Below are 16,416 nucleotides of genomic sequence, written 5' to 3' on the forward strand. Positions count from 1 at the left end.
AATTGCTAGCTCAGCTTTGATCATTGTGTCTTCTCCCAATAAACACACACTATAGCTAAATCTACCAACACTCAAGCAATAAAAGTAAAGTTTAGCCTTGAACACATTCCAGCTTAATTCTATCTAATATATTAAACGTAGATTATGTGCTTCCTAATCTACAACGCAATAACGTCTTCCCGCTACATCAAGCTACCCTACCACAACAACAACGGGCATCATCCCTGTCATCGTTGTTTTCATTTAAGAAAGACTTTGCTACAATTACTTAACAAAATCGCGGTCCGTCGGTGAAGATTTAGACCCGAGCCTTAATATCCTCATCCATTCCCATACGACTATCGGGCGTGATGCTCGGGCCCGCACAATCATTTTCCACGTGGGCGAGACACTGCGTACTGTTTGTGCTTCCCGAAACGGTCCCGGGGTTTTGCTAATCCCGGTCACGTAGATCCGTTCTTCCGGATAATTTAATTTTAATCTGATGCCAAATGGGTGGGCTGCAATCGCATCACGCGCCTTACGCCACCCATTATCCGTGGCTTTACGTCTCATCGTGGCCACGCATCCTTTGGCCGTTGACCGTTGGGTTAGCTTGTGCAGGCTGTGGATGATAGTGCAGTAAAACTCGATGAATGGAATCCCAGGTTTTCCCGGCTTTTTGTCTACACAGAACAGTACAACACACGCACACACACACACACACCAAAGATGTCTGTGTGGATTCTACTAGGCGATTCTTAGGTTTCGTTATTCGCCCCAAAACGTCAAAACGATCCAGATTGCTAGCCGGAACTGGGTGGTTTTTTATTGTTGGCTGTGGGTTTGCAGTGCGTTATATGGACGCTGGGAAAGCTTCACTGGACGATTTGCCTTACGGTCAAACATTCGATGTTGGTGTGGTTTTTTTTTGTTCGTGGTTCCGTCCTTGCAAAATGGTTTCCTGAGACCTGCTCGTCTCGTTCTAGTAATGATATCTCGTCAAGCAATCTTCCAGCCATCGTGTAGGATTACATCAACAATCACGATGATTGGATGCCATTCGTTGAAAAGCGCTCTTTATTCTGCACAACAACGAATCCCATCGGCCCTCGAAGCATAAGCAGGGAGTCTGGTCGAATTTTCCACAACGTTATCCAGTTGTAGACTTCTTTACAGTGCGGTTCTTGGAAATAAAGATTTGACACAATTTCTGATGAAAGATATCAGGCACAAGAATTAGCGGCTTCGGAAGGTTCCATTGCAACATTCAACCAAGAGCATGTAATTGATGCTTACCGACGTGCTTGAACATCTGTTCTACTGCCCAACGCCAGCTGCTAACCAGCCGATGCAAAGGGGTTTGATAATGTAAGCAATTATTGTGCACTCTGCCTGGTGAAACCTGAATCCTGTGTGAAGGATCTGGTCATTTCACATCGATTGCATACCCTAAGGGAACTGCTGCCAGTCCTGCCCGTCAGAGGTCTGTCGAATTGGACGGTATCAAAATCCTGTTCGGCCTGTGCCGCTTGGTCTTCTTATCCATCGGAACTGATGCTGAGAGCAGGATTACATGTTTATTCCGTTCATCCCGATGGGAGGTTTATTGCTTTTACTCTCCCTTCCCAAAAGCCCATCCCCGAAGAACGCCCATTCTTGTCGAATCGCAGGCAAACCTTCCGTAGGGGCTATCAAGCACTGACCACGCCAGGATCACTCATGCAGAGTTGGAGAGAAAACCTCAACACCACCCAACCCATCCGGTCCCGGATTGATGCGTAGGCCGTTTGTCACCGATGAATTGCGGTATCTGTTCCTTTTTTCCTATCACTAGTGCTTTCTCTCTCCCTCTATACCTTTCTCGCTTTCTCACTTGTTCTTGTGCTCTTTTAAATAAAATGATAAACAGGAACAGATGGGCTAGTGAGACCTTTTCGGATTCCCACATCCAGCCCAACTTGGGGGTTTCCCCGGGGCGATGGTGACCGATTTATTTATCCATCTTTCCGCTCGATGGGGCTTGCTCGATCGATAAAGCCCGATTTCAATCATCCACCTTCAACCGGGCGGAAAACTTTCCGCTTGCGCTGACAGAATAGTTTTCCACCTCACTGCCACTGCCCGTCGCCGGGTGAAGAAAGCGAGCTGTTGCACATGGTATCAGCGGGACCAAACCAAGAAAGGTGGGGCATGTGATGGGTTGTGAGTGTGATCCATTGCACGGTTGGTCATTTGTCGAGGTGAAAGTCCAAAACATTATCTCTAAACCACGTTCTTTAAAGAACAATATGCCTGCAGTTCTCTATGAAACGGAACTGATTTGTACGATTTTTGTTTTCTTTTAATATTTTTTGTGTATGAAATTATGTTTATGAAAGTGGTATAGTCTTTTGGAGGTTATGTTTGGTTATGGCTGTATGTAAAAATACTTCATCGAGGACATTGAAGAACACTAGTCACCAGGCGTCTCCATTGTACTCAACACATGCACTAATACTAAGCACCAGGCGTCTCCATCAGGTTTTATTTCTTTCGTATTTTTTAATGATGAATTATAAATTTTAATAAATAAATAAATGTATGCTATTATTTTTAAGCTCTAAATTTCGTTTCAAATATTTATTGATTTACTGCATTGTATATTACGATAACATTAAATGATAAATCCAAAGAACTAGGTTGTTCTCAGGCACTCTTCAAGATCGCTTACTCCATATTTTCGAAACTGCTAAAATTCGCATCAGAACCACTAGAGGCTTCGAGAAAATAATAGCTGCCTATTTCCATTTCCTCAGAATTGTTTACTTAATTCTACCGATTGTAAAATTCCCCTATCATATTTATCTGCCGAAAAGTCAATAAAAGTAAATTCATTTCGCCCACTCGGTGCTGTCCCTCTAAACTGCCCACTGTGCGACTCGGTGTCCGAAAGCGATGCAGGGAAGGGAAAAGAGAGTGTAGTGTAGCGCAGATTGAATTGGACGGCACAAGGTACGCTGGGCTGTGTTTCCACTTCCGGGAAACAAGATACGCTACAATGTTCGGGATTAAAATGAGGCTTACGGGAATTCAGGAACAAACGGTTTATTTTTTACTTTTTGAAGATACTAAAGAAAAGTTAATTAAATTGCGTTTGCTCAGTTTAAGCTAACAACAAGATTAAACCATTTTAAAATTACTTAGAAAACTTTACGAAGTTTTTTTCCCATATATTTCATTAGCTTACTTTATTCCTATCCAGTTCTTTATGCAATTCAGATTTTAAGCCCCATAATGAATGCATTATTTGCCTTTTAAGATACCCTTCACACCCTTAAATGATTCATACAATTTATTCATACAGCCTGAGGGAATAGTTTTCACCCAAACGCTCAAAGGTCAAATCTGCTATGAATTTTGATTAATCCTTTGAATAGGGATTTTGATCAACAATTCAAACGCGAATTATTCGGACAGGACATCACCCCAACACAATGCGATTCAGCTTGAAGCTGAAAGTATTTAGACAAAAGTATTCCGGAAAAACTACAACGAATTTCAATCTATCCTAGCAGTTTGCAGTCACCGACATCCGACAGAATCCATTCTGCTCAGCACATCCTCGACACCATTCACGGGCAAGCTCTCGATTGATTCGAATTTCGGGTCGTTCCGCTGCAGCCCCATGGGCCACCCGAGAGTTCCGGGGTATCACTGTACGCGAAATGCGTCCACCCACGGCCCGTCGCGCTGTCGAGTGGCACCACGGCTGTCTGTAGGCGCATCACATGAAATTCCACAATCACAGCATCCCCCCCCACCAGCTAAAGCTTCCATCGACGGTCGCAAACAGGCGTCATTGTTATACTGCCTTGCCTTCCGCTCGCACACACTCACACCAGCGCGCAACAGACCAGACCGGAACGGTGGAAGGAAGCAAAGTGTCCGATTTCATTCAAGTTTTCCTCTTCCGGCATGCTTACTCACACGTACGGCTTCTGCTCTCGTTCCGGCGGCGTTCTAACGTGTTTGGCATCCCGCTATCGCTCACCTTCGTTCTAGCATCCCGCTCTACTCTTATCTCTCTGTCACCCTCACACACACACACACACACATTCGAATGGAGCCTAATGTTTTGTTTCGCATTGCTTCACACAATACAATGTAATAGTTGGCACGACTACGCCATCATTGCAACTTTGCTAGACTCAGCACAAAAAAGCTGAGTCGCAGTTTCCCCGCTTTCGGGTGAAGTGAAAGCTTTCCTGTTTTTCGCACACAACCACACGGGTATCATTTGTATCGTACACTAGCTCACACATACAGCCTGGGGACGTTTGTCCTTGTTCGAAATCAAAACAAAACACGCTACCCGAAATGCTGTCTGTGTGCATCAAACGTTGCTTTTCGGCCTGACACGAACACTTCGACACGACACCTACAACAAACGCACACACACACAAAGAGACTGCTCGAACATTGCCGAAAGTTGGTCGGTTCGTCTATCAGAATCAGGGGGAGTATATCACCCCGTTTTAGCACGATCCGCGGTGCGCATGCGAACTGGCGCCAAGCGTCCCCATCTATACCTGCTCCCGTTTCTCGTCCAAAAGCCATTGATTCGCCTACGCACAAAGCTTCCCAAATGTGTGCAGGCAACCCTCCCCCCCCCCCTCACCCTTTGCATATCATTCAGGGGCAGCCCGTTGCAACGTGGAACGGGGCGATTTCATTCATTCAACTCTCGGTCGGCAATCGGGTTCGTGTCCTGATCGGAGCGCGATATACACACACACACACAAGCATTGGGATTGTTGTTGTTGGCAAGCAAAAAGGGGCCCAAACCAGTTGGAACACCATCAGCCTGCACATCAGTTACAGCAGTGCACGCGACCAGTCTGGATGTTTGCAGGAGTTCTGGAACAACTTGCTCCACAAGCTGCATCGTAGCAAAATCGAAATCGAAACCGGAACAACCGGACCCGCATTCACCCTAGTTGAGCACCACTGGTGTCAAGTACAACTGTTCGGTGCAGAATTGGGTGAGAACCCGACGTGTTGGGAAGTGAACAAACGATGCCACCAACAAGTGTGACCAAGGGCTTTTAATGGGACGCGTCCTCGATCGTTCGATCGGTGCGGACAAGTGGCAGCACCATCCATCGGTCCGGGCGGGACACCACAAGCAACAGACGCGCGTTGTCCCGCGTGGCTGATATCATGACCGACGCGACCAGTCACCAATCTGAACGGTTGCATTGTTGTACGATAAGTGGCGATTACACGTAGTTTCGTTCAAACGGCACTCGAAATCGGAGGACGTCGTCCGGGTGTCCATAAGTGTCACCTCGTCGAGTGGCTGTGTGCTCGCCAGCCAGGAATCGTGAATCGTGTGTGCGTGCGTGTTTAGTGTGCTACTCGGCTAGAGGCTCTCTGCAGACCTGAGGCCTAGGTGCGTGTGCCAGATATTGTGTACTACCGTAACGGGCAGGCTTTTGCTGGTTGGGTGTAAATTTTGTTCGTGTGTGTTTGTACGTAGGGGGGGGAGTATTGAGCTTGTGTTTACCGTGATTGTGTGTGTGTGTATGCGTGTACGTTGAGGCGTATGAGAGCGGGAAAATAAACATGAAACGTCTAAGTCGTCCCCGGGCATTGGTATGTCATCTGCTGCTGGCGATCAACATTCTGACCGTATGCTGCAGCACTGATGTCACCGTTCCTGCAGGTAATTGTCCCCACACAGCATTCCAGCACTCCACCCGCTATATTTAGCGTCGACCTAGGGGATCAATAGGGCCCGAATATATTTTCCCATCATCTTGCACTCAAAAGAATAACACTAGTCTCCAGACCAGAGTACACAGCGTAGCTCGCAAAACGACAATAGGGGATTCGAAGGCGTACCATTCCACCAGCCCACTACTTGAACGATGCTTTTGCGTCACGGAAACATAGCTAATTTGCGCACCATTCGGTAGCGACTGTTTGCGGGGCGTTTAAATGGAATCGCCCAATTTGAATGGCAGCACCATTTTCATTAGAATTGAGCTGCTTTTGTCTCCCGGCCCGTGAACAATCGTGCTGCCTCTGGTAGTTTGTTTTGGAATGTGCTTGAAATAGCATTTGGCACGATCGAAATTAATTGTTCCGATGAAATGAAATGATGATACATTTCGGTTGCAGGCGTTAGATTATTTTGAAATAGGGCGCTAAACATTTCGGATTTCAATTTTGTAAATTTCAGATCGATTTCTTTGTTGCAAGAATTGGTAGCCATTAAAAAAGTGAGTGAAGTTCGAATTGGGTAAGTTGAAGTGGAAACTTTTTTTACGCCTCCGCTTTTCAAAGGATGCGTTTAAAATTAATAACAATATTTAGACTTCCGAGTACACGGTTCGCTTGAGATTTGATACCAGATCTTGTCGTGTCAGGACCGGTGTGCTACCGAATTTACTACCGGTGCTCTAGAATTCTGTAGATTCTACTCATTAATTGTGGGTTACTCATACTGGCTAGGTTGTTTGGCGCCATTCGCATAAAAAGAAGAATCAACCGGTTTTAATATTAAGTATGAAAAGTGTAGTTCACTGCACAATAGTGAGATCATAGTACAGCTTGTAAAGCTCGCCGTATCAGTACTTCTATTGCCCTTTCACGCATAAGAGCTCAAAAATGCTTCTGGATAAATGAATGCCAAAGTCTATGTTAGAGAAGCATCTGTGAGTACTGGAAGTTCTGTGAGTACTAGTGGCACTGTGGTTTCACAGTCCATGATTGATCCGTTGCAACAAGTATTTTGAATCGATAAGTTATCACAGACTGTAGTATGACCGGTTAGTAGGCAGCACCTTTCCGCGTATATAGTTGTTGTTGTCCGTGCTCACTTTTCACCCTAGACAGGTGAAGTTTTGAGCCGACCTAAGGGTTTTATTAAGATATTTGTACATCATTCCTTTAGAAGATAGTAGTTCTTAATAGGGCCACTGGAGGTTCCACTAACAGTTTTGGTTGTCGACTTCTTAACCTACAACACTTAGCTTGACGCTGGTTCCTCGATCCTTTGAATAACAGACTACATAAGAGAGCATCTTCTTTCCTTCCTTTACACTGAAATCCTTGAAAGACCTCGGCCCGCCATTTCTGACTTCTGATGACTTGATTTTACTAGTAGCTGGTCTTGCATACGGGGAGGTGGTCTGGATGGAATTTTATCTCCGATATCACCCCGACAACTGGGCAAAGCCTTTAATATATTAAATTATTTTATACTCTGAATAAATTTGTAGGTAATGTACATAAAACACACTACAAATTTACATCAGCTAGTTTGCGGAGTGCCTACTCTTAAGCGAAGACTTTAAGTGAACCTCATTTTTAAATTTCAATACATAGCTAAATGATATTATAATATTGAATACTAGGGAAAGCAAAATTCTTCTTTCGCTTTTACTGTTTGGTATGTTGGCTAAAGCTTATTGGGTAGCCATTTAGCACACATCTGCCAAACACAGGCGGACCGTCAGACCAAACAGCATTAACACTACATAAGTAAGTTTGTGCTACGCTCGCTAAAGCAATAAAGCTACGCCGAAAAGTTTTTCCACCACGCGCCTTAAAGTGTTTCAAGCAAAACAAGCAAGCAACGAAAACGAAACACAAAAAATGCGGCCAAATTTAATTTATGTTACGCTTCACGCGCCCCGTACTCACACCGGAGCACTACATAGAAAACAAGTAGCCAAACATTCCACATTCCAACAGTTGTTTGCCACAGTTTTTGGGAGGGGGCCGGAAAAGTCGCCAAAGACACAAACAGCAAAAGCACAAGTAGTCTCTAATCAAAACGTGTGAGATGAAGAAAATTAAAAAAGAGGAACGAACTTTTCGTGTGTGTGTGAGAGAGAGAGAGAGAGAGAGAGAGTAAATTTTATACACGAGCCCGCCTTCACACTAACCTTTGCAGCACACGCTGGACGGTTCGCGAAGCTGTCGTCACGATGACGATGGTGACGGTGATGATGATAAAAATTAGAGGCACAAGTTTAACGCCTTTTTCACGTCAAGAAAACTTGCGGGTTCACGTGGAAAGTTGTCATGCTGTCAGCTTCAGCCCAAAGCTCGGCCGAAGCGAGCGACCGGGTGAAAGAGTCTGTTTTAGGCTAATTTTCATCCCAAAACTCTTGTGCCTTGTAGGGTGCTAGTGAAAAAAAAAACACGCCACGCTTCGGTAAGTTTGGTATAAAATTAATTTCGATTCATTACGCATCACAGGGCACACGTTTTACGATTAGCAATCGTGGATTTCATAACGTGTTTTCTTCTGTCACTTCAAAACACATGTTTTTCCGTCCTTCTAGGTCGTATCAGAGAGCAAAACAAAAAATTAGCCATACTAATTAACATTCATTTCATCATTTATCCGGCTTGCTGCAGTCGGGATTACTAGCAGCAGGCAGACACTAGAGTAATGTTTAAAGTTAACGAATGAATAATTGGCCATTGAGTGCAGCGGGACGGATGCAACAGATGCTTTTGATAAATTAATTGCCATTCCGCATTATTTCCGTGTTCGATAATTATTCCAGCAGTGAGTTCAATGTGTTTTACATCAGTTGAATGTTAAATAGAGCAGGCTAGAATTTATCGAAATTATTATACAATTCTTCCATTTTATTATGCTACATATCTGTTCGATCAGCTGGCAGAGAGCGATACTACACCACATTGCATACTGTTAGGCTCTTTTCGCTGTAGCTCAAGCCAAATGTGATGTGATGCGTGAGCAATTGCATCGATCCAATCCAATGCTGTGGCCCGGACATCCAACAGCATCATGACCACACGGAAGTTAACTGCTTCCGAGGTGGATTGTGGGCTGAATAAATTATGTACCTGAACACCGAACCGTGTTCATCGCACACATGTTTGCTGTCGTGCTGTCTTCAAACAGGGTAGAAAAGAACTGAACCGGCCGTATGCAATTAAACCTGGGTGGCCTAGGCCAGCGCCATCAGGCCTAGCACAGGTGGAAATAAATGAGATTCGTTCGTGATTTTATGTTCCGCTCTTCTGTTTTTTTCCTGCCTCCATTCTTATTTATTTTGTACCGCCCCACAGTGGTTGCAGTGCTGGATGAAAATAAGTAGCTTTCGGTTAAATTTATCACCCATCTCCCGGTTCTGTGGCCAGCTCGCTACCAAAAAAAAGGGTACACAGATATGAGGGAAACCCACATAGAGAGAGAGAGAGAGAGAAGGAGGGAGAGAGAGAGCGAAAAAGGTTAAGTGCTTTTCCACCTACGGTTGTGCGAAACCGAACCCGAGTTTTCCGTGCCATCATAAATAACTAATTAATCTCCAAGCCTATTTTTTATTCACGACGGGGCATTATGGAGAAAACGAGATTTCCTCGCGACCGCTGCCTTCCTTTCTCATCCCAACAGGTCACTTTGTGCCTTGAGCTTTTGTATTATTTTTCACGACCCATTAGATATGAGGCCAGCTTTTTCTGACCCCTCGCTCGGGAGATGCAAAACCCAAAAACCCTCGGGTGGTGAACCCCGGTGGTGTTGTGACCCGGGACGCTGGGAAACCCATTTTTCCGCGAGATGATTACCAAACCCCACACGGCTAGGCGTGAGGGAAAATTGTGTAACCGCCGTGCACCCAGTGTTTGGCGTTGACTTTAGTCCGGACGACGGTGCCCGGTGCTTTATACTACACGCGTGGATTCGTTCTTGTGCCCGGTAGTTATGCCTATAATGAATGGTGTGTAGTTGCCATTTATGAATCTACACCGCAAGAAATGCTTAATTAAGCTTAATTACACCCCGCACGTTTGCTAGCTCACTTGTACTCACACGCCATCCGAAAGGGCCATTCGTCCTTCTTTGTTTCTTGGTGTCGGGGACTGGCAAGTGTTTCACGAGAGCGCTGGCGGCTTTCACACGCATCACGGCCCGTGTAAAAGCGTTACGCTAAATTTCGTCTACCATCCGTCCGAATATTGGATACAGTTCGGCGCCTTCGATCCCGGGAGGGAGATCCCGTTGTTAACACGTGCGCCCATACACACACAGTCACACGCATTGTGGACCTAATAACTCCACCGGAATCCACCCCGGTGTTTTGCCGTGCCGATATACTACACACACAAAAGCGTCAACCTGTCAACCTGCTGCTTCCTTGCTAATGCTCCCAGCTACTCCTGGACAGCCTGCCTAGACTGGTGTTAGAAGGAAGGCTCTACGCTGCAAACGGTCGCACCCGGTGAGTCTGGGTGAACGGTTCGGTAGGTTGAAGGATTTAGCTGCGAGCGAGCTGACGACTAGTGATACGAAGTAAATTAGATGTGTTCCAAAATCCTTGTTAATGCGATAAGTAGCTTTCGCCCGGTGGCAAAGACAACCCGATGGGAGGGGGGGGGGGTCCAACTTTTTCGGTATACGTCCTGGCACTGCACTACCTTCTGGTTGAGATTCTTTTGTTTTTTTTTTTTTGGTTCGTCTCACCCTAAGATGAGAGTGTGCGTGATGAAAGATGCTTTCATGCAGGACGGAATGGGATTGGGTCTTGCATAGCAAATGATGAGACGAGGACACGTGCTACGGATGAACTGAAAGCACGAAATATTCCAACAGCCAGTTAGTCTAGCTAACCTTTTTTTGGGACGAGGTTTGATATCGATTTGTAGAATAGACGAATATTTGATTTGATGAAGAGGATGCTCGAAGACGCAAGAAAGAACGCCTCTGAGTTAGTGGGTATTATACATTTGGTATTTTTGAAGGATATTACACCCTATTTTTAAAAAATCAGTAATATTTTCAATTCTGTAGGTGTCAATTGCAACATTAAGATGATATTTTCTTTCCGTGGATATTAATTTTATTCAGTTATATTTTAATAGTCCTGTCTAATCTAGCACTTTATTTACGCTCCCCAGGGTTTCTCAATCTGGAGAAAAAAGAAAACCAGTAAGCAGATATTCAATCAAGAGGTTATATGATAATTAAAGCCAGTATTAAAAATATATAATATTTAAGGACTGAAAGGCTTCTAGCTACCTTTTCATAAACTTCCGCAGTTCCTTCCGCATGTTAAGCACAACACAACACTGCTGCAGAAATGCTGTGTAAATAAAACATTGAAAAGAAATTATATTTCCACAAAGTTCATGCCACCTTGATACGCTTGTTATCGAGTTATTTCGAGAAGATCCGATGGTTAAGGCTGTACCAGCATCGGTTGTTACAAGACAGGACTCCCCATAAAAAATCCGCAAAACGCCGTACGCTGTGGACTGTTCAGCAAAGAGTGTGCAGTCAAGTCAAGGTGACTAGTAATTGAAGACCTGTTGGGATTGTAGGGTCAAAGAAGTAGAAGAAAAATCATTCAGTCATCATCAAGTCATTATTGCCATCCAATATACATTTTTGAGTTTAGGTACGAGCCATTAGTACTGAAAACTTCTTAAAAGAAAAATTTTTACACTCATTTTGCTTGAGAGACACTGGTATGTGAGAATAAGAATGATCGACTTTACTTGACTGTTGATATATCCCTTTACAAACATTCTATTCATAAAGAGAGGAGCTCGATGATTCACAGAAATGAATAAAAGGCTGATGCCATTTCAAAATGAAGTGAAGTGAAATGAGTGAAATGAAATGAGTAAAGTGAATGTTTGTTATGCATAAATTGAGCATTTTCAATTTATGCTTTATTTTGTTTCTTTTCTTTTCAATTTAAAAAAAAATCAAAATCGATTTATTTAAATTGATTACAAATTAATGCGACATTTGCTCCCTCAAACCAGCACGAAGCTCCTAGCTCGACAACCATTACACGTACCATTACCCATCCATGCCGCACGTAACATGTTTCACCAGCCAAACACAAAGGGAGAAATGTCTTCAACCGAGATATACATATCAATTAGAATTGCTCTAGGACGGGCAACAATCAACAACTAATCATCTGGAAACAGGTTCATGTTATCAACTGCCATCCATCCGTCGGAACCCAAGGACTCCACTCCAAGTCAAATGGTGTGTCCCATTCCCAACCGCACGGCTGTGCCGTACGAAAGAAATTACTCATATTTATCATTGCGTTTGGCACCCGTCCCAAATATCAACCGTACCGGGTAGGGATGTTTGATTGCTCAATTCCCAGAAGAAGTCTTCAGTCCGGGGTAGCAAAACCCACCGGTATATGCAAACCATCGGCATATACGCAGTCAAAATTTACCTTCCCAAAGCGGCTACCTCGGTAACCACGGTAAAGGGTCACACACTGCGAAGGGGAAATTATTCAAATCATTCAAGTAGCACATCCGTAATCCTTTCCATATTCTCGCAACCCTTTCGCACGGTTTAACAGGTAAGGTCTTTAGGTGAAGTTCGGTTGACGAGTGCTTGCTTGCTTTCTCGGAATACTGTACCGGAGAGTCTCGGTGCTCTGTCGCACGTCTAGATTGAGCTGCAAATTGGTGGAACAAAATAAATAAAATAAAATCTCAACACCACCAGGTACGGGTTGGTGGTATCGCGTTGACGTGGCCCACGCAACGCGGTAACATTCTATCACTAAGCCTTCAACTTGCCGGCAGAAGAATCGTCAAGCGCGAATGACAGTGTTCGACCGCCGTCCCAACCTCCGTTTTTGTCCTACGTCTGTGTGTGGTGACGAGTTCGCTTCTCTGTCATAAATAATTCAATGCAAAGAAGTGAGCTTGTTTCTCCGGCACAAGCACAACATGCTCGCTTTGAATCGTTCGTCTCGTTGTTGAATAGACGCTGTGAAATGGGGCTTTATGCTAGCTGGCTGGTAGACACGCCACAGTTCCTACGCATCAAATCAAACGGTAATAGTGTTTTCTTCCACTTTTTATGGAAAAGTGATTGCCTTATGATTGCCGCTTATTGGCTTGCCTATCCTTTCACTATTCCGGTAGTTCACCTCTCCTCAAAAAAAGAAGGAATGAAAACACGATCGAAAGGCGTAACCTTGGTTGAGGTTGAGGTATGAAAAGAAAGAGAAGCATATAAAAAAAAACATTTATTGCTTTATTATCGATTGAAAGCACCACAAACACAAACACACGGACACCATCAAAAAACGAGTCGCCAAACGACTTTGAACGCCGCGTCTAACCGACGCCTGTAAGTTAGGCAACCCGCCAGTCAGTCACGTTTCAGGGCAGAAAAGGAAACACATTTCGATTTATGCTGAACCCGAACGACTCTAGGGCTTGAGAAAGTTCAATTATGCAGAGACCTTCTCTAGGGTCCGCTGGTCCATATCCGCCCCAAAGCCCAATTCCCGAGACCCATAAGGCGTTCCAGGCCGTTGTGGAAGGGTTTGACCGCGATTTAGGTCACTCCCACCGGAGGTCGATATGATGATGTTGATGATGATGATGAGGACGAACTGGGGGAGGAGGAGAGGCAGAGGGAGGAAGTGGATTGCAGTACCGTCATTCTTCTTCAGCCTGCTTGTCTATTCTTGACCCGCACCGGCAAAACCTTCATAAATCGCAACCGAGTGGCCTTCACGCACGAGTAAACGTCAGGAATGGCTAATCTATAGTTATGGTATGTATGGGCTTTAGTGTTCACATTATAGCCTTAATCCTCTCCCCCATCAAAACCTTCTCCTCACCGCTTCACCCCTAAAAATAGCAAATATGAGGTTTGATTCGATTTTTTCCCACATTTTTTGTTTATACGGTTTCGGTGTCCGATCGACGTTCGTAGAAGCAAATCGTTCAGGGTCGGCCGCTTGTCAACCACCCGGTACGCATAAATCAATGTTGAACGACCACAGCAGACATTAAATTTCGCCAAACCAATTCATTGCCCACTAAACGATGCGTTCGCACGCACCCGTTTTTGCAGTCGGCAGCCTCAATCACGTGCCTGTGTTTTTCGTGAGGCTTCCGACCAACCGGATTTGCGTCTCGCATTCCAAAAATGCAGCTCCCCTTTTTTTCTATGCTTTTGCACACTACTGAAGCTGAATAACTTTTCATAAAACATGAAAATTATGATATCTACCGCGGCGGAATGGTTTGAGTGTGAGAGTGGGGCCGCCGGTGCCGAGTGCCAGCCAGCCGCTCGTAGCTTCTAATGCGCTGCGAAAGGATAAGCTCATAAATTCATAAACTTGTGCTCTTGAACCGTAGCTTATGTGATGGTGTTTTGGATTCCGACCCACCACCACCACCATCGGGGCCTTCACCAAGAAGAGGAAAATTGTACCTTTTTCCTCCTCAACGCACATCGCTCCCACTTTGCTCAACAGCCTTCTCCGCGCAATGCCAAGCATGGAACGGATTTTACGGATTGCTGGAAGGACTTGAATTGTTCCTCGTTTACCGTTCCGCCGTTTCCCAACCCCTTGAAAGCCATTTTTCCCATGGAAGATGGATGAGTTTCTTGTAGCTCCCCTTCATTCTACGGATGCCACATGCACCACCTTGCTTAGGTAGTATAAAATGATAAATATTACCCACGAAAAAGCAGTCAGTGTCCTCCTCTTAGCAACGTGAGCACGGTGTAGAACATCTGCTCCAATTCTTCCGCGCTTCACACACATACACACACCGGGAACACGGTCGTAAACACGCAGCGGTGCGGTGGGAAAAGCAAATTAAAAATAAATTAATTTCAATCATCGCAATGCGAATATTGCTTTGGCGGGGCCCGCAAAACCACACGGTACACGGCAATGATGGACGGGCGGGCGCGAAACCCGGGAAGATTGACGACCGGAAATTGTGGTGAATCACCGCACACACACACACACACACACACCAGCACACTAAAACGTGAAACGAATGACCGTTTTTCTTTTCGCGTTGTTGTTGCTCCCAACCTGGCTGGGAAAGTGGCAGCTTGCGTGTCCGCAATTAGGAACAATTGGAGGAAAAAGGATTAGATGGTCGCGGATGTTTGAGTTGTACGTTATTTGTGGCCCAGCACGGTGTGCGATTTCCGGCAGGACACATGCTGCAGGGTCAGCCGGAGCAAAGAAGAACAATAGAAAAACCCAACGTGGCGCTAAATAATGGGTTGCTACTCGCCGTGCTTTTAATGGGTTGAGGACGGGTAGATTCAATTAGGTGTATTCTGGGAGCCACAGGGAACCGTTTGCGCACAGTTTTTTTTTTTTTCGTTCTGTTTCCACAATGACACAGCGCGCGAAACAAGCTTGATGCATCAATCATTTATTTGTGTCATTTTTTGTTTGCTTTTTGTTTCTCACCAGGGGTTCTGATTCGCGCGCGGACGGTTGAACGAGGCAGAGTATATCATTTTGTAATTTTCACCTCAATGAAAATTTTCATCAACCAACCGTTTGGTGAAATTCTAATTTTTAGACGTGATTTGTACGTGATTGTTTATTTATGAGCATCGATAAATCAAATGTTCACATCATTAAACTCCAACCATCCCCAGCCATGGGGTACGGGCGGCTTTGTCGGTGTTGCCATGAAACACCAGGCGCCTCCATCTGTGGAGTTTTAAGGCGAGTTTCTTTATTTATCACTCCATTTGGCAGTCGGTGCTTTTGTTTTTTTTTTACTGAAAAATCAGTCAAAAGCATTCCCTTTTTTTAAATAAGAGAAATGAATAAACTGTCAAAAACATACATGGTCAAAAACGGAAATCCGGAAACCATGAAATCATACAATTGCTCGATTTTGAGGACTTTTAGGTGTGTAAGCCTGGGGCTGAATGATCTTGGTTATTTTCTTTTACACATTTGTTATCCCACTTTCTTTTCATCCGGTAACACAAATTCAGTAGTGCTCGTAGCCTCGAATGTGTAATAACGATAAAAAAGCACTGAAAGTTCAGTGTTATTAAGCCAAATCAGGAACAAACTTTGAATTCAATGAAGTAGAAATGAACACCTAACTGTTATAATGATTATGATTATGATGAATGAATATTGTAAAAAAGTCTTTTTTTGGAACTGAAAGTTTTTAAATAACAGACAAACTATTTGAATCATATTGTCAATAATAGGCCTTTAGAAGCTTCGGCGTAGTTTCTACTTATTTTAGGGCATAATACGTTCAAACGCGCTACTTTTTCGTTAAACTTCCCATCCGACTCGTTTGATACATCAAATAGAACCTTATTCAATTCTCAAACACGGCCATCAATATAATTATAAAGGGCAACTTTGTGGCTTTCTATGACTTAATTTTACCTGAAGCTGAATAGTCAGTTCTGCGTACGGAGAAGCGGTCTGTATGAGTATCGAACCCCGGTACTGCCGTGTGTTTTAAGTTATTTTTAAAATAAAACATAAGAATACAGTAATAAATCTTCTGCAGCTTTTTATATATTGATAAATAATGTTTTATCAGTTTTGAAATTATAATAGACGGAGATATAAAGGGAGATAAAGTGATCGAGAGAGAGACATATTAATCATCTCT

General features: G+C 44.2%; 1 protein-coding gene across 1 annotated transcript in view; it reads left to right on the forward strand.

The window, feature by feature from the left end:
* The first annotated feature begins 4,801 nt into the window (after positions 1–4,801).
* Positions 4,802–16,416, forward strand: part of LOC118502702 — a 66,493-nt gene continuing 54,878 nt past the window's right edge. Inside the window, exon 1 of the mRNA XM_036035236.1 lies at positions 4,802–5,686. Coding sequence (XP_035891129.1) covers positions 5,587–5,686 — 100 coding nt within the window. The 5' untranslated portion in view covers positions 4,802–5,586. The remainder of the gene's footprint in view (positions 5,687–16,416) is intronic.

Source organism: Anopheles stephensi, chromosome 2 (genome assembly GCF_013141755.1).
Source record: "Anopheles stephensi strain Indian chromosome 2, UCI_ANSTEP_V1.0, whole genome shotgun sequence".
Classification (NCBI taxonomy): Eukaryota; Metazoa; Arthropoda; class Insecta; order Diptera; family Culicidae; genus Anopheles; species Anopheles stephensi.